Source organism: Thamnophis elegans, chromosome 1 (assembly GCF_009769535.1).
Source record: "Thamnophis elegans isolate rThaEle1 chromosome 1, rThaEle1.pri, whole genome shotgun sequence".
NCBI classification, from domain to species: Eukaryota; Metazoa; Chordata; class Lepidosauria; order Squamata; family Colubridae; genus Thamnophis; species Thamnophis elegans.
In genome coordinates, this window is record NC_045541.1 from 113296430 (window position 1) to 113323107 (window position 26678).

The 26678-nt window shown below is 39.3% G+C and overlaps 1 protein-coding gene across 1 annotated transcript; it reads right to left on the reverse strand.

Moving 5' to 3' along the window:
- Positions 1–12084: 12084 nt before the first annotated feature.
- Positions 12085–25676, reverse strand: SYNJ2BP (synaptojanin 2 binding protein). Its single transcript, XM_032228036.1, has 4 exons — positions 25471–25676; positions 20253–20389; positions 18398–18493; positions 12085–14500 (listed from the first exon to the last, which is right to left on the reverse strand). The coding sequence occupies exons 1-4, from the start codon at positions 25532–25534 to the stop codon at positions 14354–14356; spliced, it is 444 nt and encodes a 147-aa protein (XP_032083927.1). The 5' UTR covers positions 25535–25676; the 3' UTR covers positions 12085–14353.
- Between the last annotated feature and the right edge of the window lie 1002 nt (positions 25677–26678).

Consider the following 26678-nt stretch of genomic DNA (forward strand, 5'->3'; position numbering starts at 1 on the left):
AAGGCGGCATACAAATAAATTAAAATGAAATGAAAAAATAAAATGAAATGAAATGAGATGTAATCTGACATCAGAAATGCCAAAACTCATTAAGCAAATGCTTCAGTTCTCCAGGACAGTCTGTCACTACCTCAAAGTAACAAGAAATTAGAAATACTAATTTTAGTATGAAACAGTGGTGTTAAAATTCTAGAAAATTGAACATCATTTCTCACCCTCACAGAATAATAAAAAAACTACCAGGGTTTCATTTCACTGCATGTATTAATTAGCTCCTCAGTGCAAGAACTCTTTCTTAATTTCAGCAGTCACAATAGAGTTACAAAATGTAAGGGTTGACAGGAAACTCTGAAACCATCAAGATTCCACCTCTTGCTCAGGTTTCAAGTCACTTTTTATGACCCTGTAATACCTTAATTTGGGGTAGAGTTGGGGTAACTGGATGGACCTGAGCAGTTACCGGGTGGATGCACTTCCTGACACCACATGGAGCTCACAGCAAATATTTTTTTTTCTTTCTGCTCTAGGAGAGAAATGTCTCCTGTTACCACAGATTGAACTCTCAACCTTCTGAGTGGGAGGTGAGTGTCTTCACCACTAGCTAGGCCACTATGTCGCTCACCTCTTGCCCAGGTAAACAAAAACATATGGTAGGTCCAGAAGTGATTCTGGAGAAATGTAAAGATTACCTGTGAAAAAGTCCTAAAACACCATGTAGGAAATCATCTAAATGGATCTCTAAATTCAAAACTTTAAATAAGAGTGAGAATAGTGAGGAAAGGCTCAGAAAGACAATAAGTTTCCCAAGAAAAGTGCCACAGGAAATTGGTAAATTCAAAAATAAAATAGAAGTGGTTCTATGTGAAAATAAGCGAATAGTATATTTCGCATGCAGAAGTTCATATATAGGTAAGGGGAAGGCTATCTATTTATCCTGATATTATCCATGCAAAAATTGAACAAGAACCAAATATTCAGGCTAATCAATTACCTTTAAGAGAATATTGACATTTTCATATAAACATATACTGAAAATTGAATAAAATCAATTTTAATGGGGTCTCAGTGACAGAAAATCAAATTTAAGAAGTCATTTAAGCAATAACTCACAACTGCTTTAAAGCAGTGCCAAGTTCGATACATTTTAGAAATCAGCCTGGTCGTATAAAAGTTGCTGAAAGCATTTTGATTTTTTTTCTCTCATCAAATTGGCTATGACAGTCTTTTCTTAGCAGAGCCATGACAGATGAGGTATCCTGCCCTGTTGAAGAAAACATTGTCACGTAAAAGAAGTTTAAATGTTCTTCATTTGGTTATCTGCCAAGTCTTGGATCTTTTTGTAAGGCGTACTGACTGGGGAATGCTGGGAGTTGAAGTCCACTTATCTTAAAGTTGCCAAGGTTGAGAACCACTGTGATAAGGCATATGTTGTTTTTTTTTGTAAGCCGCGCGGAGTCCTTCAGGATTGGGCGGCATATAAATTTTGATAATTAAATTAAATTAAATGTTTTTCCTTCTGGATCTTTCCTTCAAGATGGAATGAAGCCCTTCAAGTCATTATTATAGTTATTTTCAAGGTACTTCCCAGGGAGGCTTATAGGCATAAGCATTTGTGGAGCACTGCCTATACTTCAGAATCCATCTTCAACTTAGCTAAATTTGGGCCCTAAAATTTTGTGGTTCTAGAAACTATGAAAACAAACCTGTTTCAAAGGCCTATGATGACACATGAAGCCTAGACAATTTTCATTCATTCATTCAATTTTTAAGACCATCCATTCACAAAACAACTCTAGGCAGCTTACACGAGGATTTAAAAACATCAAAATAGAAAACTAGAAAATCAAAACAGCAAAGCAAGCTTGCTGGAGAAAGATAGATCTTGTACAATGTTCTAGGTATGCCCATTGCTACAACCCGGTGCCTCTAGAGTTCATGTACTACAGTCCTTGGGTGTATTTTATAATAATGTAATCTGGTTTTTTTGTAATTATCAATGTTTTATTTCCTACCTTGCGTTATTGTAAAATACGTGGATTTGTGGCGAGTAATAAATCTAATAACATTCCAATGGGATATATTTTTAACACTTAAGTTGAAGTCATATCCCTTCCACATAATCTAGAAAGTTTCAGGCTTTGGAATATATAGTAAATGCCTATCTTCATGTGTATATACAGGTAGTCCTCTACTTATGACCGCAATTGAGCCCAATGTTTATGTTGCTAATCAAGACTGTTGTTAAGTGAATTTGTCAGATTTTACAACCTTTATTGGCCCAGTTGTTAAGTGAATCAAGGTAGTAATACCGTTAAGTTAATAACACGCTTAAGTGAATAATATGGTTAAGTTAGTAAAACGGGTAAGTGAATCTTGCTTTCACACTGACTTTGCTTGTCAGAAAGTTGCAAAAGGTGATCACATGACCCTGGAACTGTCATGAATATGAGTCAATTGCCAAGCATCTGAAATTTGATCACATGACCACATGGATGATGCAACCGTCATGTGAAAAATGGTCATAAGTCACTTTTTTCAGTGCCGTTATAACTTAGAACCATTACTAAGCAAACTGTTGTAAGTCAAGGTCTACTTGTATTGGGTGCATATGTAAGAAAGCAGAAACATAAGGGAAATTTCTCAGGTAGTCTAAGGAGAAGCAGATGGCAATATTTGTAGGCAGGTTGAAGCTGTACAAAGTCACCAACACATAAACTCTAGCCATGTATTCCTGTAAATCCCATGCCATTTATTCCCCAGGAAATGTTAATTGTTGCCACCAAGGAAAGCCAAGACTGAGGCGGCCTTAGTTTTGTCAGGAGTTGGTCTACATCTAATGATGACATACTATTAGTGGATGTTGTGGTACACCTCTTTAAGTGAATAATAAGGAAGCCTGCAATTAAAGCATGCAGCTGGAACTGAGAACTGATTGGATTTGAATGGGAAAGCAGAATTTCCCCTTGAGTGCGCCTTGTGCTCAAACCAGCTGAAGCATCTCTAACGCGGAGGAGCACAAAAGAAGAAAGTGTGACTGATCTTCCATGGTCTTAATAAGCTCCATCACCATTGCCCAAGCTGGTACTTTGCAAGTGGCTGGCATACTGCCACGTGGGAAATACAATAGTGTTCTGGAATTTAAACATGGCATGGCAGCCTTTGCCCGAAAGGAAAACAATCCTTTAAATGTCATTGGTTCCAGAGAGTGACAGCCTTAAATGATAAGGTCAGAGCAGATCCTCCCATTAAGAGAAACACTGCACAGGCATGCCATTTTCTTGGCACAATGTGGAAAGGTTTGTCCTTACCTTCTCTGTTTGATGTTTTTCATTTTTCCAATTCAGCCCACCACCCTGGCATTTCCTGATAATCTCCCATCCAAGTACTAATTGGGTCTGGCATTCTTGGTCTTTTCCAGATCAGCCGAAGTACACTATGTGCTCTCAGCTGCAGAAATAGCTCTATCAAACTTAAGGCTGCCTCTTTAATTGAGCTTGATGCGTAATGACTTCATAATATGCATCTTTATATAGTACTGTGCAAAAGTTTTAGGCAGGCGTGAAAAAATGCTGTAAACAAAGAATGCTTTCAGACATATAAATAGTGATTGTTTATTTTTGTCAATTTTCAAAATGTAAAGTGAGCGAACAAAAGAAAAATCTAAATCAAATCAATATTTGGTGTGACCACCCTTTGCCTTCAAACCAGCATCCATTCTCATAGGTACACTTACACAAAGTCAGGGATTTTGCAGGATTATAGTCAGGTGTATGATCAACCAATTATACCAAACAGATGCTAACGATCATCAATGTCACACATAGGTTGAAACCCAGTCATGAACGGAAACAGAAACAGCTGTGTAGGAGGCATAAAACTGGGTGAGGAACAGCCAAACTCTGCTACCAAGGTGAGGTTGTGAAAGACAGTTTCATGTCATGGCAAGATTGAGCACAGCAACAAGACACAAGGTAGTTATACTGCATCAACAAGGTCTCTCCCAGACAAAGATTTCAAAGCAGACTGGGGTTTCAAAATGCGCTGTTCAAGCTCTTTTGAAGAAGCAGAAAGAAACAGGCAACATTGAGGATCGTAGATGCAGTGGTCAGCCAAGGAAACTTATGCAGCAGATGAAAGACACATCAAGCTTATTACCATTTGAAATCGGAAGATGTCCAGCAGTGCCATCAGATCAGAACTGGTAGAAACCAGTGGGACCCAGGTATACCCATCTACAATCCAGAGAGTTTGGCCAGAAGTGGTCTTCATGGAAGAGTTGCAGCCAAAAAACCATACCACCGATGTGGGAACAAGGCCAAGTGACTAAAGTATGCACGAAAACATAGGAACTAGGGTGCAGAAAAATGGCAGCAGGGGCTCTGGATGAGTCAAAATTTGAAATATTTGGCTGTAGCAGAGGCAGTTTGTTCGTTGAAGGGCTGGAGAGCGGTACAATAATGAGTGTCTGCAGGCAACAGTGAAGCATGGTGGAGGTTCCTTAAATGTTTGGGGCTGCATTTCTGCAAATGGAGTTGGAGATTTGGTCAGGATTAATGGTCCTCTCAATGCTGAGAAATACAGGCAGATACTTATCCATCATGCAATACCATCAGGGAGGCATATGACTGGCCCCAAATTTATTCTGCAGTGGGACAACGACCCCAAGCATACAGCCAAAGTCATTAAGTACTATCTTCAGCGTAAAGAAGAACAATATATATGTATGCTGGTCTTGTTGTATTCGGGTCTTTTCCTGTGTAAGATTGAGATTGTCTTGGCAATGTTTCAGTGAAGTCTCACTCGCCATCTTCAGGCTGTGTTTTGAGCTATTATATATACTAAAATGGTGTAAAAACTGAATTGATTTCTAATCCTCCTGCTTTCACTTTTGATATAGGAACTCACAAGGAAATCACTATTTAGGATACAAGTAAGAGCAGCTTTCTCAAATCCCTGAATTAATGCTTTATAAACTAATACCAAAAGGGGTCTGTAAATTAGAATTATTGCTTTCAAAAAGCCCAAAGTAGCTACCAAGATGGAAGAAAAGTTTGAATATAAAAGCACTAGAAAATGGCCAACAGGGTAGAACAAAGTCATATATTCTCTCCATTTACAGAAAATTAGCAATAGCAATAGCAGTTAGACTTATATACCGCTTCATAGGGCTTTTAGCCCTCTCTAAGCGGTTTACAGAGTCAGCATATTGCCCCCAACAATCCGGGTCCTCATTTTACCCACCTTGGAAGGATGGAAGGCGGAGTCAACCTTGAGCCGGTGAGATTTGAACAGCTGAACTGCAGAACTGCAGTCAGCTGAAGTAGCTTGCAGTGCTGCACTCTAACCACTGCGCCACCTCGGCTCATTTTTCTGTTCTTGATCCTGGTTGAAAGTTGTATCTTTCTCAGACATATGGTGACAAAAAATTATCTTCTCTTTCCCGGAGACCACAGTCTCAACTATGAGCAATTCATCAAAAACCATTCAATCTCTGGAAAATGGATAGCCCATTGAAACAAAAGTTCTTTAGTAATGGGAGTACACTCCTCTGGAGAAAGGAGACTTTATAATATTGATGGTGCAGTTTGGATACTTTGAGGGGTTTTGTTAGTTTTCAGTTTCTCTCTTGTGTCATCCAAAAATGAAATAAGTACACCCAAATTTCATAAAAGAATCTAACTAGGGAGCAGACAGGATGATCTGGATCAGGGGTGGTTGCTGCCAGTTTTGCTACCGGTTTGCAAGCTCTGCGCATGTGTGTGTGCTGTTCAATGGAAATTGTTCTGTGCCCATGCGCAGAACAATTTGCAGTGAACTGTGCAGGCGCAGTCACTAAAATCCAACATAATGGCGATATCAGTAGTGCTGAGGGAACTGGTTTAGGATTAGGGGTGTGTCAGGCCTGGATCGCTGCCAGTTCTGCGGCCTGAATTCCATTACCAGTTCGGCCGAACCAGCAGCAAACCACCTTTGATCTGGAATCAAGAGTCTTAATCCCAAAGTGTCATCATTCTGAGAAGGCAGTAAAGACCCTGACAGTATATTCAAGTTCAAGAAGCCCTTACTGAGTACATCATATCGGCATTTAGAAAGGTGAAGCTAGCTCTAAAGGGTTCCCACGCTTAAAGGCAAAGGTTCCCCTTGCACATATGTGCTAGTCATTCCTGACTCTAGGGGGCGGTGTTCATCTCCATTTCAAAGCCGAAGAGCCAGCGTTGTCCAAATATGTCTCTGTGGTCATGTGGCCGGCGTGACTAGACACCAAAGGTGCATGGAACGCTGTTACCTTCCCACCAAAGGTGGTTCCTATTTTTCTTCTTGCATTTTAACATGCTTTTGAACTGCTAGGTTGGCAGAAGTTGGGACAAGTAACGGAGCTCACTCCGTTATGTGGCACTAGGGATTTGAACCACCGAACTGCCGACCTTTCTGATAGACAAGCTCAGCGTCTTAGCCACTGAGCCACTGTGTCCCTTTTCTGTGCTTAGGGATAGTTAAAAGAATAGAAATCCCCCCCTCTGTCTTTTAGATCATGTGGGCCAATTAATTCAGCCATAGGTTGCCACTCAGTTCCAACAGGTGTCTTTTGGCATGATCTTGGTTCACATGGCGGCTGGTAGATGTTTTGACTAGCAGCTGAGGGACCTATTCTTAAGTTCCTCCATCCCTCCCCCCCCCAATGGCAACCAAGAAACAAAGTGGGAGTAAGCAGGAGGAAGAATGATTTCAGCTGAAGTTGTTTTATAGTTTGATACGAAGGCTGGAGCACTTGAAAGGTTCACATGAAAAAGGGTACTTATACTCAACTGAAGGATTCTGAACCCCTCCCCCAATAACTTAGCTTTAACATGGAAGGGAGACTCTTAGGTTCATTGAAAACTATGGCAAGGAGGGTCTGGAGCATCATGTTCAATGTAAAGTAACTTTTCTTTCAGGTAATTAGGGCAGTCTCTCAAAAGATCCATGCATGGGACATTCAGTAGGTGGCCTTTACAGAGCAAAATCAATACTCAATACTCAGTAGCAAACCAAAAACTTTTCCTGATGATTGTTGAGTCACTTCAGTAGCAGGCATCTGGCTGCCAACATTTGTCATCTATGATCAGCATCTCCAAGTGCTCCTCAAAGGAAAGTCACTATTTGAATGTATTTCTTTAGTCTAAAGAGGAAACCCTTTGACAAGTGACTAGAAAAACAACAACCCAGAAGGTAGACTATATTAAATTTTTTTTAAAAACCATGCCTAAGAATTGCTGTATCCAAAAGCAGAGGTAAATACAGAAAATCCTGCAAGCTGTGGTCCTACTCCTTTAAGGGAAATATTCTCAAGCTTTCCAACACCCACACCCTTTAAAATGATAAACTATTAATCCCTTGTGATATATAACTATATAACTATAATACTGTTCGCTTCACCTGACACCCCCTCCTCTCCCACACTTTCTCTCTTCCACCAGCATGAAGAGTAAAATCCTGGAGAAAATTAAACTGGAAACCCTGAACTCTTATTCAACACAGTCTTTGCTGGTAGAGTATTCATTTTGTTTTGCCCCAAAAGAGAGTGGTAAAAATTAGTAAATTGATGCATAATAAAGAAATTAAACTAGTAAAGGTGCAGAGTTAGATTTATTAAGCAGTACCTACTCTTTGGGTTTAAATTCAGGTAATTCATTTTTCTTTCACCTTTTTAAAGTATTTACTCTTAAACTGTTTTCCTTAGACACTGCCTCCTTATTCTCACGCTTGCAATAAAATTGCCACTGTTGTTCTGTCTCTAGGCCCTAATTTATTACAACCTTTCCCTCCATTTGTTGGTAATTCTGTACAATATACCTTTTCTGAACCTATTAAAGTTACTGCTGCCAGTACAATATCGTAGTTTATTGAGGCCACTTTAACAGACAAAACAAAATAATAAAAGAGTAGCTGGTGCAATCCCTTGTTCTAAACACTATTCCGTTGCTATATTGATTGCCATTTGGATGCTGTAATAGGTCTGAATACCTTAGAGCTCTAAATGATCATCACAAATTAGAGTACGAAACGGTTTAGCCTTCTTTGCAGGCTGCAAAATTTAGTCTTTCAAACCACTATTTTCAGCCACAGCCCTGATTCTTTGCATTAGGTTTACCGAACCTCTTCTATGAGAATTCACTGTTCTTTGAAATAGAGGCACGGCCTGATCTGTTCTTGGAATATTTTCATTTCACTTCATCCATTGCTTCCCATTGCACTGGGAACACTGCAGCTGCATTGCAGTAAGAGCAACTGGGACATATTTACTGCAAGTGTCTTCATGATAAAAGGAAGATTTCAACAACAGAGATCTGAATTCCTTCAAAATTTATTTTTTAAGGCAATAAAAATATTTATTTGTATAGTCCTCATTTTCTCATTGCTAATCATTAATTTATCCACTTATTTAATCCAGACTCCCAACTCTGCTCTCTTACCCAAAACTAGAGAATTAAAAAAGAAATTCCAAAGAGACATCCTTCATTACTTCCTATATGTTTATGTCAGGTGCAAGGGAGGACATCCAAAATATACTGTACAGCAATTTTATTACATTTTATTTACTCTAGTCTTTATTCCTCATAGCTGATGCTACAGGAAAAATGTATAATCAAGAATCAAATTTTCTGCCTTCTCCTGTTTCCAAACCTTTCTGAAAATGTGCACGAGCTTTGTTCCCTATGCCCATCTGTCTGGTAAACTCGCAAGATTCTTTCTTTTTACCATGTACATGTATACATCCAAACATGACTGTTATTTCTGTGTGTCATATATGAGGGCATATGCATAATTTTGTGTTTGTTTATTTTGTCATGTTTATGTAGTGTATATTGGAGGTGGTGACCCTTTGCAAGCTGTATGCAATGAAATTTCATTTTAATGTATGTCAATTGCCATATTTTTCGGAGTATAAGACGCACCTTTTTCCGTCAAGAGGGTGAAAATCTGGGTGCGTCTTATACACTAAATACAGCATTTTTGGCCCCATTTTTGGCTTCTTCAACAAAATGGTCATGCATAGCCTTATGGAGGCTTTCTGGGGGCTGGGGATGGCAGAAATGAGCGAAAAACAAGCTGTTTTTTGCTCAATTCCCCCCCTCACCAGCCTTTAGGAGCACTCTATAAGCCTCCTAAAAGGTAGGCATGCAATTTGTTTGACAAAAAACAGGCCGGTTTTTGCTCATTCCCCCCACCCCCACCCCAGTAGCATTCTACAAGCCTCCTAAAGGCTATTCATGCCTCTTTAAAAAAAAAACAGGTCTGTTTTCAGGAAAAATGGGCCATTTTGGGGAGGTCTTCAGAGTACAAAAACTTTTTTTTTAAAATTTGCCTCTTCAAAACCTTGGTGCGTCTTATATTCCGGTGCGTCTTATACTCCGAAAAATACGGTAGTGTACATTCAAAGTGACAATAAAATTGTTCTAAGAGTTTTGTATTTGATACTTAAATATTCATGTATTTCCAAAGCGAGATAAATTTCAGTTCCTGTTATGCCTGAAAGGGAAGCAGGAAGGTAAAGCTGAAGAACCTTGTCAGCTCTCAGTCAAAACTATCATGGCTTGTATCAGAGTTGCAAATCTTCTGATGGTAAGAGTGTTGGGAGCATAAAGCGATCGGAGTAAGTCAAGGATATAACAGAGTAAGCTAAGATTTTTGTGGGTTTGGGACTGGAGCATTTGGAAGAGATTCTTACTTTTAAGTGTATTTGAGGAGTTGCGTTTCACTGTTCAGACACTCCCTTAAAATGGTAGGAAAGATTTTTGACACAAGTAGTCCTCAACCCACAACCACAATTGAGGTCAACATTTCTGTTGCTAAGTGAGACATTTGTTAAGTGAGTTTTGCTTTGCTTTATATTTCTTGCCACAGTTGTTAAGTGAATCACTGTAGTTAATAACACAGTTGTTAAGTGAATCCGGCTTCCCCACAGAGAGTGCACTTACAGCCCTTCATGGCAGACATCCCCATTTCTTTGAATGTCCCACTCCAGTGGTGGGATTCAGCCAGTTCGCACCTATTCGGGAGAACTGGTTGGTAACTTTCTAAGTAGTTCAGAGAACCGGTTGTTGGAAGAAATCTCCTTTTGTTTTTTTCCACTTTACAGGGCTAATCCTGTAAGGAAGGCAGGAAGGAAACATTCTAGTGTTGTTTCTAGCCTAATCTTTATTGACCTGCTTAAAGAAACTGCCTTTCTGGTTAACTCTTATTACATTGTAACAGTTAAGGCAAAGCGTCCATCGACCTGAGTGATCTTGAATTGGCCACACCCACCCAGTTACATGACCACTGAGCCCCACCTACCCAGATGGTCATTAGGGCAGAGAACTGGTTGTTAAATTATTTGAATTCCACCACTGTCCCACTCCCATGTTATTTGTTTAGACCAAACTGTTGTGACTAATATATTTTGTTACTAATAAAACTTGTTTTGTCCCTAGGCAAAAGTCCCTTGTTTGCCGAACAAGTTCAACAGCCTACCAGTTCCCACTATCGAATTGAAATGTTTGGGACCCAGCACAAAATGTTACAATGTATCTCTGTCCTTCAGATGAATGTTTCCTTTCAGAGCCAGAACATTTCACCTGCAGGGAACTTCTAAGCAGGAAAAGACTGAGAAAAATCTTTGCCCATTAAAATTTTTAATTTGAAAAGCAGTGGCATCTGCAGCTCCTAATTTCCTTAGTCTGCATTTATTCATCGCCACTTTATTCTCTTAATCTTCAGCAACGTTGGAAAATGAGTAAGGCCCCACCCTCAAATTGATCCCAGCTTATCAAACTATGCAGCAAATTCAATATCTGAACTGAGGAATGAAAGCATCTAACAATTCCTGGGTCCTGGTCTTTTTCCCTGTCAATCTTCAAATTGCATTTCGCTTTTTTTGAGTTCCATTCAAACAAGCGTTTTCAAAAAGGAATATGCTTTTCAAGGGGTGTGTGCAGAGGTAGGCTGCTATGGGTTCACCCGGGTTCAGGAGAACCTGTAGCTAATGTTATGGCTAGTTTGGAGAACCTCCAAATCATACCCCTGGCTGGCCCTGCCCACCCCTCCCCTCCCAGGAGTCTCCACACGAGCTGTTTGGATACGAGGTACTGTATTTTTCGGAGTATAAGGCGCACCTTTTCCCCTCAAGAGTGTGAAAATCTGGGTGCATCTTATACACTGAATACAGCATTTTTTGCCTCCCAAAACCCCACCCCCTTCACCAAAATGGCCGTGCATAGCCTCTAGGAAGCTTTTAGAGAGCTCCTGGAGGCTTGGGGGGGCAAAAATGAGGAGAAAAGCATTTTTTGCTCAATTTTACTCCCGCCCCCCAGCCCCCAGGAGCACTCTATAAGCTTCCTAAAGACTATCCATGCCCCCCGCTTTTTTTTACAAAAAACGTCCAATTTCCCCCCAAAATGGTCCATTTTTTGCTCATTTTTGTCCCCACCCCCCAGGAGCAAATTTGAGAGCAGAAAAGGAAAGCATACAAGTACACATGTTTTCATATAAACATGCAGGATTTGTAAATCTGGAGAAGTTTGGAGGGTTTCTTAAAATGTTTTTCTTAGGAGTGTGACGTCCATCTGGCTACTGAAACCTTTTTGTGGGGGGGTGATTTCTGTGGCTAGACAGAAGAAAATTGTTTGACCACTGAATTTTGGCAGGATGTCTGGAGGGCTGCTAGAAAGGAAATTCATGATTTACACATGACTTGAACGTTGCACATATTTACATTGTGAGAACTGCAGGTTTGTTTTTTTCACAACTGGAGCAAAAGGATCTGGGAATTTTTACACTCAGCAAAGTTAAGGCAATATAACTAGAAAGCACAGCGTTCTTCTGCAAATAGAAATTCAGAAACAAGTTCCAAAGTGCAAAAATAGCTCAATGCCACACACAATTCATTTCTTGTATTTTAGACTTCTGGCTACCACGGGAATTTACAGTGCATCTCCCATGTTGAACAATACAACACTCCCTAGTATATTGGTAAAACAACAGCACTTCACAAAACTATACTGTAGAGGAAAAGCAGGTGAAAAATGCAGAAATTAGGCAGAAAAACGGTCCACTCTACAAAGGAATATTTGATTATGATTTTATTGCAATACATTTAGTGGGAAAACTCTACTTGAATGTGATGCTTTATAGACAGCACTTGAAGCCAGTAAAATTCTGTGATTGAAACCAAATTAGTTTGACCTAATAAATATAGGTAGTCACTGACTTACAACTATTTCTTTAGTGGCCACTTGAAGTTATAACAGCACTGAAAAAAGTTACTTATGACCGATCACCACACTTACAATTGTCATAGCATCCCAGGGGGTCACAAGATTTCATTTGCAACCTTCTCTGGCTTCCGATAAGCAAAGTCAAAGGACAAAGCCAGGTTCGCTTAAGGGTGATTCACTTAAACGTGGCAAAAAAAAAGGGTTATAAAATCAGACATGACTCACTTAAGAACACCTTAGTAACAGACATTCCGATACCTATTGTAATCATAAGTTGAGGATTATCTGTATCACAGAAGATCCACAATACTATTTCCTTGCACACTAAAAGTCTCTGTTGTCAGAGTTCCCAATTTGCACGTTTCCACAAAATTATACTGTTATGATTGTGCTGTACTTGTGGAAATTGGAGAGGTTTCATTGGTGTGGCCAGAGTCCTCGTTACTGGAATAGGGCTCCCAATAAGGAATGACAATTTTATATTTCAAGAAAGGCTGGGCACATTCCAGATGAATGTAACTAGAGGAAGGATAGGCTTCTTCCACCGTGCTAAAGGGATAGAAAGGGGAAAATATGGCAGGCAGGCACCAGCATATCTCAAGCATTCTCCTGTACAGAAGTATAAAGAAATTTAAAAAGTTGAAAAAAACCCCACCATTCAAGACAGATTAAAGTTTCAAGAGGTACTGCACATACAATTTTTGGCATTCTGCATTTCTCATACATTAATTTTCCTTTCCAAAGTACAAAAACTGATTCCATTTCAGAATAAAATCAATGATAGTTTAAGGAATTTAAATCGTTCAACTCTGTGATACAGTCAACATACAAGTGTTTGCCATTGTAGCTTTTCTTTCAACCACCTTGTCATCGTTTCACAGACTTTTGCTTATATAAACACTGCTGCCTTGTTGCATGGCTAGAGAATTCCATACATGTAGTTCACACTCTCCAAACAAAATGAAACAAAATACCTATCATGAACACATATTGCTTTTTCACTGGAAAGAGCTAACTGGCACTTTAGCAATTTAAGAAAAAATATGCTTGACTATCCAATCTGAAACAAGTTATAAGGAAGGAAACTCTGCAAGAGTCTACTTTCCAATAACAGCTTTCAACCCACAGATAAAAACAATGCATTCTACCTGATTGTTCAAAATAAACCATCAGTTGTGCACAATACTTGAAATTATCTATTCTTAGAGAGTAGAAAGAGACAATAAGTCAATTTCCATGCTCAGATTTGAAGAAATATTTTGTCTTTTCAGCTAGAGAACCACTACAAAAATACAATTATGTTTAGCCATAATTTAAATGATGTTTAGCCTGCCCTGCCAAAATATTCTACTTGTTAACGAAAGATGTTTTCATTATCACTTTCATCTTTCATTACTACGGACAATATTCTTTGGAGAAAACCTAGGGGACAAAGATAAATCTGTATTTTTAAAAAACCCAATATCCTTTTCAATTTCAGACTCGATTCTGCATCTGCAATCTACAAAGCTCCTTTCGATCATGCAAACCTGCTTTCTTGCATTTTCAAGGACACTTCACTCCACCTGAGATCTAACCCTCCCCACATCAAAGCATAACTATGCTGCAATTGCTCCGGAAGTTCCCTTCATGTTTCAGAAGCAGTTTCGCAAGTGACAAAACAGATAGTTATCTCATCTGCCAGGGGACATAACATACAAACTCTGCCCCGTTGATTAGCTACATGTGAAAAAATTTTGAGCACAGGAAAACTCACATGATAAAAATTAAATCAGAAAAGACCGGACCATTTTCTTCAGGGTCAGTGAAGTCAGATTGTCCAGCTCATCAGTTTTCAGATTCTAAGTGTATGAACTTTGAAACTCCCTAAGCAGCCAAAATGTTTAGTGTTCTCCAGCCTTTCCCAAAGTGATACCCGCCAGGTTGGAAATAATGGGAGTTGTAATTCAACACCATCTGAAAGGCACCAGGTTGGGGAAGGCTGCACTGTCCAATGATTCTCTATTGCTCCTTTCCCTATGTCAGTCCAGAGTAAGATTGCTGATTTCTTCTGCTTAAATTATTTTACAAATATATACATTTTCCCAGACACCAAGATCTTTGGAAAATGATGCTCATCACACCCGCTGTCGATATCGAAGGAAGCCCCATAATAGAGCTGCTCCTGCTGCTATGGCCAACGCTGGCACCAAAATCATAGCCAAAGGGATGCCTCCTGGATCTCCATCTCCTCGGTGGCTTGAGGGACCATTCTGGGGCAGTAGCTGCAATCAGAAGGAAAGGCATTAGCAGTTGAATCAAAGGAGGTGGTGGTTCAACTTTCTAAGGAAATTTAGAAAATCAAGATGACCTATGTCTTCAAGCTGGCAAAATTGAAACTTCTCTTCCAAGGACATATTCAGCCAAGTTACTTTTGAAATCTAGTGCATATGCCAGTGAGATAAGTGGGATTCCCATGTTGTACTTGAGAAAAAGAGAGAGGCCTTTAAGGAATTACGTTTCACCTTGGCTTTATGGAAAACTTAAAAAGATCTCCTTTTCACACCCACCCTATTGAAGAAAGCTCTAACCACCATTTTGATCAATCATTTGCATTTGCAATCACACCAAAGCAAGCAGGCTAACAAAGTGTATTGCAATCTTTGAACAGAATCAAATAAAACTCCACTACATGCAATAACAGATGTCCACATCTCTCTCCTGAAAATTTTTCCAATAAAACTATAAGGATAAGTCCAGGCAGTTGCTAATTTAAAAATAGCGATCTTTCTTTCTGTCAACATTAATGAAACCAACCTCCAATGGAGATTTTGCCATGGCACACTGTTACAGATAATCCACAGCACTTTGCCACTTGGTAGATTACTTTAAAGTCTCCATTTGCTATACATAAAATTTATCAAAATGCCCAGGGATACTTTACATTACATAACCCATATACAAGAGTACATCAGTTTCCCCACACTGCTCTTCTTCAAATGTGTGGGACTACAAAAGTTATTTGCATTCCCAACAAATCTAAAGAACATATCATTGGGGAGATCTGAAACATGCTGCTCACATTCAACTTCTGCTACTTATCTGTTATGTTTCTCCCTAGTTTCTCTTCTCTACCTCAACTTGGAAAACAGTAGTTTATAGTAGAGATGTTTAAAATCAATATTTATGAGGTGAGTCCTGACATCGCTATGACACGACATGCAATCTTGGGGCTCCAGGATTGCTCTCGATATCTCTGTTGCTGGATGATCCTTTTGGATCTAAACTGTTCTGAAGGAACGGTGATAGAGAAGGACACGTCCTGCTGATCTCAGGGGCATCGCAAAGCCTCTGATCGATCCAGGAAAAAGCTCTTTTTGTTGGCTACAAGAGAAGCAGCCAAAATGGCTGCAAAAGGTTGGGACAGACCCCTGAAATGGAAGCAAAATAGGAGAGACAGTGTGTCAAAATGGTGAGAAAAATCCTTAATATTAGAGAAAACCCAAAAGATGTAGAGTTAAAATAAAATTGAAGACAGAAGGAAGCAAGCGGCGAATTAACCCTGGTTTAAAAATATTGTGTTATCTTTTTCACTTTAATTTTGTTTGTTTTCTATGAATGGACTTTTTACAAATGCCTCTTACTTTTAAACTGGACTGGTCTTTTTTCCCCTTCTTCCTCTATACTTTTTCCATTTTTTGTATTTGTGGATTAAAAGTTTCTTTCCTCGCAAGGCTCGGCTGGATCGTAATCTTTAAACATTTTTTTTCTTCTCTTCCGGAGTTCGGAGCTTAGAAAGAGAGGCAAAAACAGAGGGAAAGGCTGTAACACTGCCATCTAGAGGCCAGAGGCTTGGCAACATCTGATAATACCAAGCTATTGGCTTTGTTTACTGAAAGGGTCAGTGGAAAATGTCTTGTTTATACAGATGTTTCTTTGAAGGAAAGAGAAAGTTTTGACCTGAAAAACTTTTCTGAATTTGTTTGAAACCTAGCAAAAGCCTTGGATGTTTTAGTGGCAGTGTTTATAACCTGGAGAAATGGCCCAATATGAAGAAGAAAAGGGACTAACCTTGTAAAGAATTATGCTAGAAATTCAAAAAGTCTTAATAATCTCAGAGAGAATTGAAGAGACTTGAAATTATAGATCAAAATACAGAAAGTGCAGAGGGAAGAGTTGAGAATACTTATAAAACAACGATGAAATTTGAGGACAGAGTTCAAAAAACCACAAAGACATATGAAAGTGATAAGAAAATTGTTGACACTGACAGCAAATTGAGAGTGGAGGGAAATGATAAGTGCAAAATATGAGAAAGGAGAGATAGATGAACTGGAACTCTATCTCAGATGTCAAAATATAGATGAATAAAGGGGAGAAAATTTAGCAGAAACAACGAGAGTAATTTCGGCAGAAGCACCAGCAATAACAAAAGTCAAGCTGATGAAAGGAACAGATAGAGGGTTTCGGATCTTTATAAGATATGCAATGAATAACAAGTTGTCAAGAGAAGTCCACATAAGGCTTATCAAGAAAACACTTAGAATACAGATTCTACAAATGGCAAGATATATTGGACTGCACTATTTCTGGAAGGATACAGGATGATGAAATGAAATGTCACAATAAAATTTAGTTAAATGTAGTTAAATTTTGAGTACTATGTATAAGACAAAGTAATAAGAGCTATAGTCAAATAATTAATCAATGATAATAAAGCATTTATATATACTGGATTAATAATATGAAATTTTATACAAATTGTAAGTGAGGATGATGGAGATGATGTTGAAAAACTTTTTTATAAAAGATAAATAATTCTATATAGAATAGAATATAAAGATGTAATATCATTGGATGATTTCAGGATGATGTAATGAAATGCCATAATATAAATTTACTTCAAATTTAATATGTTTCATATAAAAAGGATGTAATAATAGCTATGCTTAATGAATGTTTAACAATTATAACAATTTGTATACATGTATATTAGATTGATAATACTAATAATGGAAAAAACATGAAACTGAAAATTATTAGAGAATGTTTTCAAGGCTAAAATAATAGAATGATTTAGAATAGGATATAAAAAATTCTTTATTATTGGATATATTGAAGATGATATAATGAATCATTATAATATAAATGGATACATATTTGTTGTGGCCCAGCAGGAGCCGCTGAAGCTGCCACCAGACTCCGACAGTGAGAGGCCCTATGAGTCGGCTCTGGAAGATGTGGAGGACCCTGGACAGGCTTCCGACTCCGAGCAGGGCACAGAGAGGCTGGTTGGCCACCAGCCTGGAGCAGCGGTGAGAGCCAAAGGGAGCGTGCTCCCGAAGTCAAGCCTTGGAGCAGTGGGGAGGAGACAAGGGAGTGTGATCCTGACATCATGCATTGGAGCAGTGGGGAGGAGACAAGTGAGTTTGTCCTATATGCTCGGCAACGGAGGGCTAATAGGCGTAAAGAACAGTTATGCAGTTACAGGAGATAATTGAAAGATGGTGGTAATTAGGCTCCTCTCAAGACTATAAAAGGAATGGCTTTCCACAAGCTCCTCACAGGAATCAATGTATTTACTAAAGCTGGAAAAGCTATCGTGGCTATCTTGGCAGGCTGGATTGCTGCCAAGGTTAGTCTGTGCTGGATTGCTGCCAAGGTTAGTCTGTGCTGGATTGCTGCCAGGTCTAGTTTGTGCTGGATTGCTGCCAAGGTCTAGTCTGTGTGTTAATAAATCCTTTAAGTATCTTTGTCTCGGCGTGCTTTGGTATATGAAGAGGGGTCAGAACACATATTTAGAATACCTTGTTTAAAATGGAGAAACAATATTGATAATCAAACAAATGAAGTATAATAATAATGTATACAAAGATATTTGATTGACAATATGTGATTTTTGATAAAGCTCAAGTGATGGCTATGGAAAGGACGCAGAAAGACCTTGTAACCAATCGACACACTGTATGCAGTTGAAGCGGTTTTTATGTTATATGTTTTGTGTGTTTGTGTTTGTTTGAAAATAAAATTTTTATTAAAAAATAAAATCAATATTTATGTTCCTCATCCAAATCATACCAATCCAACTATCTGGTGTAGCTTGGAATTTTCCTGAAGTAAATTCTCTGAAGCACCTTTGAGAAGTTCTACCAAGCAAAAACTAAGAAAGTGGGCCTACATACCCTGTGCTGAACCTTTAATGATACGTTGTCTCCAGCTGTCCTGAAAAGTTCCACAACATTGTTGTGTAGCATGTTCTTCAACTCCTTATCATTAACCTGGAAAAAAAAACACTTGTAAAGCCAATTAGGCACTCACCATAAAAGTACCTGGATCCAAACCATCACTAAAGAACAAAACCCTAATTAGAATAATTCAACTCCATTAGTTAGAATACAATAATTAGTACAGATCGTTTTAAGTAACACATTCCAAGTGTTTTAAGGGCTCCAGTTTTTCCCTTATATTTTCATTAACTGCCCGTTTTTCATTAACTTCATTTATAGAATATATTCTGTACATAGAACAGTATAAACCAGAATGGAATCTAAGTATTTAAGAGCATGAGCTAGTACAGAATGCCATCAACTTCAAAGAGCTGTAGACATAATGCTGTAAAATAAAGGCAGGTAATTTGTGACTCTTGTAACCTCTTTTTGTAGCCTTTGGACCTTCTGGTGATGTATACTGAAAACTGATAGCAGCTCCCTATCATTATGATAGAGATTACACTTCAATTTTTGCATGTCTCCCAACATAAACATAGTAAAGAAAAACAACAAGAAAATCCCAATTCCCTGCAAAAATTCAATCCCACCTACATGTATGACAGTGGTGGGTTGTAGGTGGTATGCCCCGGTACAGGCGTACCGGTGCCTGCCAGGAGCACTGCCTACCATTCCGGTATGGTGCCCCGGAGGGGCCACCCACCGTCCTTGCCTGTATTTGAGCTCTTTGGCACTTCCGCGCGTGCGCATAGAACATATGGTGCCTGTGCAACATTCTACCGAGCAGCTGGAGCATCGCAGAGCATCACAGGGAGTAAGGACGCATGTGTGTGCTGTGTATGCATGCACGTAGTGCACCTTCATGTGGTGGACACCGGGCCCAGTTGCACCCTACTGCTTGCAACAGGATACGGAACCCACCACTGATGTGTGAGATAACTGCAGCCCTTGTAATAGCTCTAAATGTTTGCTTAAAAAAAACCCACATCTGTAAAAGCTGTAGGTTCCTACTAATTAGGATAAGTTTCACAGGATAAAGTGCTATGTGCTCATATCAAAGGAGAACAGTTATACTTGTAAAGAGAAAAGCAGTCCTCGAAGGAAGGGTATACATTTTTTCATGGACCGAAGGCCATATATCGCTGTTGATTGGTATGCCAGGACCGCTATACCAAAACACAGACAGTGGGGCCAAGAAAAAGAAACAGCAATAGCATTATATATACCACTTATATACCACTTCACATTGCGTTATGGTACTCTGAGTGGTTTACAAATATCAGCATATTGAGCCGGTTAGGATCGAACTCCTGGCTGTAGATAGAATTAGCCTCCAATACTGCATTCTAACCACCGTGCTACCATGGCATAATATTTAAAATACAGTTAAAGTTTCTGGCAGCATATATTCCATGTGCCTTTCTTTCAAGAAAAAGCACAACTTATTACTAAGGTTAATTCTCCCCCAGAGGCAAATCTCCTAGTCAGAGAAGTCACATAGAGGATGGATTTGATCACACCTTTGGACAGAAGACAAATTATTCTCTTCCATTATTTCTCAACCATTCTGGCTGGGGAATTCTGGGAGTTGACATCCACACATCGTAAAGCCGCTAAAGTTGAGAAACACTGCTCTATGCATTTGGAGTTGAGGCAAACACATATTGTGGCTGTGTTAAAGCCTGCCCAGATGTTGTAAGTGTTGCTTTCTTCATCATTCCCATCATACCAATATTAGTTAGAAAAGACCTGTATTAGATTGGGTAAATCTACATATATAATGGAGTGATGTATCCATTAAAGTATTTACTGCTAAAATCTTGTCTCCTTCCTGAAGGCGGCCATCAAGTGCAGCAGCTCCATTTTCTTTGATCCGGCTAACGTAGATGCCACTGTCATTGGCAATATACTGCTGGTCAGTCCCGCCAATAATATTAAATCCCAAGCCTAAGAAAAAGATCAAAAAGAAAAAGGTTTTTAAAAAAATGAGATCACTCCCCAGCTCAAAACTAGTACGAAAGAAAAAACTCCAAACAATGAAAACCATTCCTTTCCACTGTAATAAAGCTTCTGGAACCAAAGTAAACGGCAATTGGCAATTACGCATATTTGGTTTTTACTTTCAATACTGTTAATTTTCATTAGCAACAGGGCACAGACTGAATGTCAGCACTCAGCATGGCCTGGCTGATCCTGCAGGCTAAATTATACTATGTATAAGGCACAGAATGGGCAATTTGCCATGGACAACTCACCTTGGCCAATTTCTCATGGCTAACTTGCCACAGGCAATTCACCGTGGCCAATTTGCCGTAGGACAACTCATAATGGCCAATTCGCTGCAGGACAACTCACCATAGCCAACTTGCCATGGAACAATTTACTGCAGAACAATTCAATAAATCAATTTTTGTTGGCTGTAGTGAGGTGTCCCCCAAACTGGTGGCCCGCATGCCAGATGTGACACACGCAGGCCAAACCCACCCCAGCTCCGCAAAGTGACGTCCTAGACCCTATAAGGCAAAACTAAGCTAAATGGTTGCTTCAGATTCAAGTTGTGAGATATGAGCTACAGGTTGCGTGCCATTTATCTGATTTAACTTTAGTAAACTAATAAAATTTCTATAAAGATGTAAAGCAATGGAAAAATATTTTTCACCTAATGAAGAATACATTATGGTTACACATAACTTTTGTTTTGATTTGGTTTCAGTATTTGTGATTTCAATATTTTTTTATTGTACACTGACGATGTTTTATCTTTTGGTCATGAGCTGCCCAGAGTTTGATAGAAGATGGGCAAATATATATTTTGCAATAGTGGCGAATATCTGTAGCTCGGGTGTAGGATGAGAGTGAAGGTTCATTCTCTGAGTTTGTGGATTGGTTTCCAAACGTTTCCTTACCAGCTAGGTAGCATCTTCAGTGGAGTTTAGGGGATGTCAGTGTTTTTCTGTTTATAAAGGCCTCAGGTATGTCAAGTGAGGGTCTTGTGATGGGACAGCTGTGCATCAACAGTGAGTCTTGGGATGGGTCTGATACACTGGTGGGTTTCAAAATTTTTTAGAACCTCTTCTGTAGGTGTGGCCTGCTTTGTGGGAGTGGCTTGCCAGCCATGCGACCGAGTGGGAGTGGTTTGGCAGTCATGTGACTGGGTGGGCATGGCCAACTTGTAAAATGTGGTGAAATTCACTTAACAATGTTCATGCTTAGCAACCAAAATGTTGGCTCAGAAACTCTGGCATTTGAAGCACGCAAGTCTTAAAGCTGTCCAGTTACAAGACCCTTGCACCCCTAACCCTTTAGAAAAAAAAACTCCAGGGGTGTTCAAACTTGACAGCTTTAAGACTTGTGGACTTCAACTCCCAGAATTCCTCCTCTCGCTCTTCATCTTGATGATGTTCAGATGGGTGGCGGGAGGGAGCTGGAACTGGTTCTAAACGGCACTGTAGATTTGTGGAATCTCTTCTATAGGAACCTGGCAGGAACCCACTCCTGGTCTGATATATGTTTTAAATAAACAGATATCTAAGGGCAATGAATACACAAGGTAGAAATGACCAAAGAATGCAGCAATGATGTACTTGCAATAGCCTTGTGAAGAAGGAAAGAGGAGTCATACTTGACCCAAGATATTTGTCCCAAGTAAAAATTGTTAAATGAATTCATATTATTAGGAATAAAAAGAAAGTCTAGCCATTTTTGCCTATTATAAAACTATAGAAATTAGAAACAATGCAGTTGAATTCAGTAGGGAGAAATCATGTTACTGCCATCACAGAATTCACTTTTAAGACTGCAACACATCAGGTATTCTTTCTACTTGTCACAATGGATTAAAATTTATATTCTTGCATACCCTTAATCTAAGAAATGCTTTAATCTGGGGCAGCAGTATCAAATGACCTCCCCTTTCTTTGAGATGAGATATACAATTTTCACTCGCCTCTCTTTCTCCTCCCAATAATTTCACTGCTTTATTAACTTCATAATAACCCAAACAATATTCAGCATATATAGACTCCTAACACACATTGAATTAAAAGAGATTAAAATAATCATAAAAGCACATGCAGGGATGAAGGCCCTCATTTAGACATTACAAGGCACATATTTATTTCTGGACTAGTATCTGACTAATGCTTGATATTCCACTAGGTGTCACTAATATCCAATAGGGCCTTCCGGTATCCCTATTTTTAAACTATAGCTTGCACTTTTAAGATTTTGTTTTTTGCTATTTAGTGGCTACCTTTTTTTTTAAAAAAAAAATCATGAATTCTACTAGAGTAAGTGGAATGCTGATATTGAACTTAGCAATTTTGGAAATGCATGGATTGGAATGTAGGTATTAATATATTTAATATAAACATAAACACTGTCATCCCATAGTTTATTACAGAATAAATGAATCAAATTACCCAGACTGCAAAGTAAGAAACCACTAAAACTACAAAATTAAAAACTACAGCAACTCAATGTAATTCATGGTTGGGTTTCCCTTGTGTGTGCTTTTCATCCAAACAAGGATTAAACTGAATTTTAAAAAAAAATGTTTGCCCTTTAATTAGAGGATATAATCCCAAGAATGCCTTTATTTCTTCTTTTGCCATATCAATTTTTTTAACAAAGAAACCTAGAGTGATCCACTTGGAACATAAGACTATTCCCTTGGCAGCACAGTGTTAATGAGATCTGAGGGAGAATTTCACTATTGACTTTCAAAATGTGTGGAATAGTAATAATATCAAACTTTTTACTCTAAAGGAGTAAACAACAGTATCAAGCATAAGCCATCAGACACAAACCTTTTTTTTAAAAAAACCAAAAAATCTGAATAGAGTAAGCATCACATATATTCTCTTCAAACCTCTGTATACACAGAGAAAAATAAGTGCGTTTTTTCTACAATTAATGACACATTTTTGCTTCAACAAACTTGGAATAGGGCAGACAGGAATCATCTGTTTTTCATGAGAATCATCCATAAGTAGAGTATGAGTAATATCACTTGAAGAAATACAATTGTTGAGCCCAGAACAAGTCCAGAATGCTATTCTATAAACTGTTCTCACTGGTCAAGTTGACTGGAAGCTTCTGAGTGTGGTAATTTTGCAACATCTGGAAGACCACAAATTGTTCTACCTTAAACCAGTCTGTCTTGACTCTTGTAATCGCCAGTGTGAAAATCAGATTATATACTGAGATTCAGATGGAATTCTCTTTCCCACATTTTCTGCATAACCAGTATCTCCCAACCTTTCATTTGCCTTTATAGTGTAAATCCTGTATGCTTACTTTGGAGTAGGCATATTCCAAGTTTAATGTGAACTGAAGAAGCTTCTTGGATGGGAATCGAAATGTCTTCAAGGAAAAACAAGAAAGTCCAGTTGCCTCTTGAAAAAGCACCCATGACCTGGATATCTGAGAATCTCCATAGACAAGTTTAATAGGAATTGTCTATGGTGATTCTCAGTCATCCAGGTTGTCCCAAAGGTACTTTTTCAAAAGGCAAATGGCCTTTGTTTTTCCTTGAAGATATTTTCCTTCTCATCCAAGAAGCTTCTTCAGTTCTGACTGAATGGTGTAGGATGGAAGGATTTATATTTATATAGTGTGCAGCCGCTGCCAAAAAAGCCAATGCAAACCTAAATTGCATTAATAGAGGGATTAGATCAGGTAAGTCACTAATACCACTCTATAAAGCCTTAGTAAGACCACACCTAGAATACTGAATCCAGTTTTGGTCACCACACTATAAAAAAATGTTGAAACTCTAGAAAGAGTGCAGAGAAGAGCAACAAAGACGATTAGGGGACTGGAGGCTAAAATATACGAAGAACAGTTACAGCAACTGGGCAAGCTAGTCTAGTGAAGCGAAGGACCAGGGGAGACATGATAGCAGTGTTCCAGTATTTGATGGGCTGCCACGGAGAGGAGGGGCCAAGCTATTCTCCAAAGCATCTGAAGGTCAGATAAGGAATAATGGATGGAAACTAATCAAGGAGAGATTCAACCTCGAAATAAAGATAAATTTTCTGACAGCTTGCCTTCATCACTGGAGGCTTTCAAAAAGAGACTGAACTGCCATTTGTCAGAAATGATGTAGGGTCTCCTGCTTTCTCAGAGGACTGAACTAGATGACCTACAAGGTCCCTTCCAACTCTGTTATTCTATATTCCTTGCAGTCATCCAGTTTACTAAGTGTTCCATACAGTCTCAATATAGCTTCCATCACACCTAAAAAGCCCTATATTTTCATTTTATTTATTATAATTTGTCAAACAGAAACAAAATAGGGATAATATAAAAGGGGGCGTGCACCAGCCTGCCTACCGTCCCTGTCCGACTGTTCCCATTTATGTACAGGTATATGTTTCTGTACTCATTTCATGTGTTTATGGCTATGATTTGCTTATTTATATCCATTTATGTGTGCCATATTTTCATGTGTCCATGTCTATACTGGTACTTGTTTCCTTGTACTTGTTGACAAAAAATAAAATACATAAAAAATAAATAAAATAAAAATACAATGACAGGGATGTTAGCGGACTTAAGCACGCCCACTCCAAAGACCACTTAAGTAGGTGAAGTGAGGCCCATTTTTTGCATACAACTTTCACATACCAAAAAACAAAAAGCAAAAAAAAAAAAAAAAACCCCAACTCAAGAGTTCTGTTTGTTCTTTGAAGATTAAAGTCTTTAAAAGCAATCCTGCAGCGCTTGGCTAGAGGGGCTTCATTTCCTGTGTCGAGGATCCGAGAAGCAGTCCTGAAAGCTAAAGGACTCTTCCCTCTCTTTTCAGGAGAGCAAAAGGGTCAAAGGACGAGAGAGAGAGAGAAAAGAACTGCTGCTAAGCGGCGTGGCTTCCCGGGGGTTTCCCCCTTCCCCGCCACGACAAAATCCAGCCTGGCGCTCGCCTGCCCCACAACCCAGCGGCAGCCGGAGCACCAGGCGCCGAGGGCAGTCGCTTTGGGGGAAGGTCCCGGGGCTGCCTCCACCCCCACCCCCGCAGATTCTTATACCTGAAGGTCCTCGGGTGAGATGGATTACTTCCTCCGACAGCAGATAGTCCACCCCTCCGTTCATGCTGCGCTCTCCTGCGGAGTCTCTGCCCCCGGCACCCTCTCGCTCCGCCAGGCGAGCACTTGAAGGTGAACCCGGCCAAGCCAAAGTCGAGGAGGGGGAGGCGGCTAAAGCGGCGGCAAGGCGGCCGCGGCACTTTCACTTTCATCAGCTTCGCAACCGGAAGAACGAGGGCGGCCCGCTAAGAATTCTGGAGCTTGTGGTCCTCTCCTTGCAGAGGCGGCTAGCCCAGCCGGTTTTGCTGAGCGCAGCGCGGTTACCACTATCACATATTGGCTGCCTCCTAAATGCGGTAGTTATTATTTAGCGCCGGCTTCTACACAACTATATTTTAATTATAGTGTTTGAATTGCTTTGAGTCTTCTTCCAAAATGGCTTATTTTTGCATATTATGATAGTGAATTTGATCGCAACAGAATACCCTACTCCACCAGGCTTGAAATTTTGGGCTTGGAGAACTAACTACGCCGCTTATGGTCGGATTTAAGCGTAGTATAGAAAATTATCCGCTACAACGTCTTAAGAACCGGTCAATGACCACTTCAGCTTCAACCACAATAATACAAGAGCACACAACAGATTCAAACTCAATGTAAACCGCTCCAAACCTGATTGCAGAAAATACTTCACCAACAGAGTGGTCAATACCTGGAATGCACTACCTGTCTCTGTTATTACATCTTCAAATCTGCAAAACTTTAACCTTAAACTTTCTACTAATGACCTCACCCCATTCCTAAGAGATCTGTAAGGGGCGTGCATAAGTGCACTATCGTGCCTACCATCCCTGTCCTACTGTCCCCATTTATTCGTACCCATTTCATTCATACTCATGTTTATTCTTATACCTATTATCTTATAAATGATTGACAAATAAAATAAATAAATAAAAAACAATCTGCGTCGTCTTATCTTGTAGCATAGGTTTAAGTGCATTGGTAGCTCTGGTTACTTGCATGATGATACTGTGTTACAGTCCTCATCTTTTGCACTTTATCTGAATGTTGGACAGAAGTATGTAAGTCACAGCATTTTGACATATTTTGTTATTTGCTCCCCCTCCCCCACTCCAGTCAATCATGATAAAACTGCAATTGCCAAATGGTTACATATAATATTATTCTGAGGCAACCAGAAATCAAAGTTG

Excerpts from the sequence above, each read along its gene's own strand:
- SYNJ2BP (XM_032228036.1), bottom strand. The coding sequence starts at position 25,534 with ATGAACGGAGGGGTGGACTATCTGCTGTCGGAGGAAGTAATCCATCTC. Across the intron at positions 20,390-25,470 it reads TCTCACCCGAGGACCTTCAG|GCTTGGGATTTAATATTATT; the intron begins GTATAAGAATCT and ends TCTTTTTCTTAG. Across the intron at positions 18,494-20,252 it reads AAGGAGACAAGATTTTAGCA|GTTAATGATAAGGAGTTGAA; the intron begins GTAAATACTTTA and ends TTTTTTTTCCAG.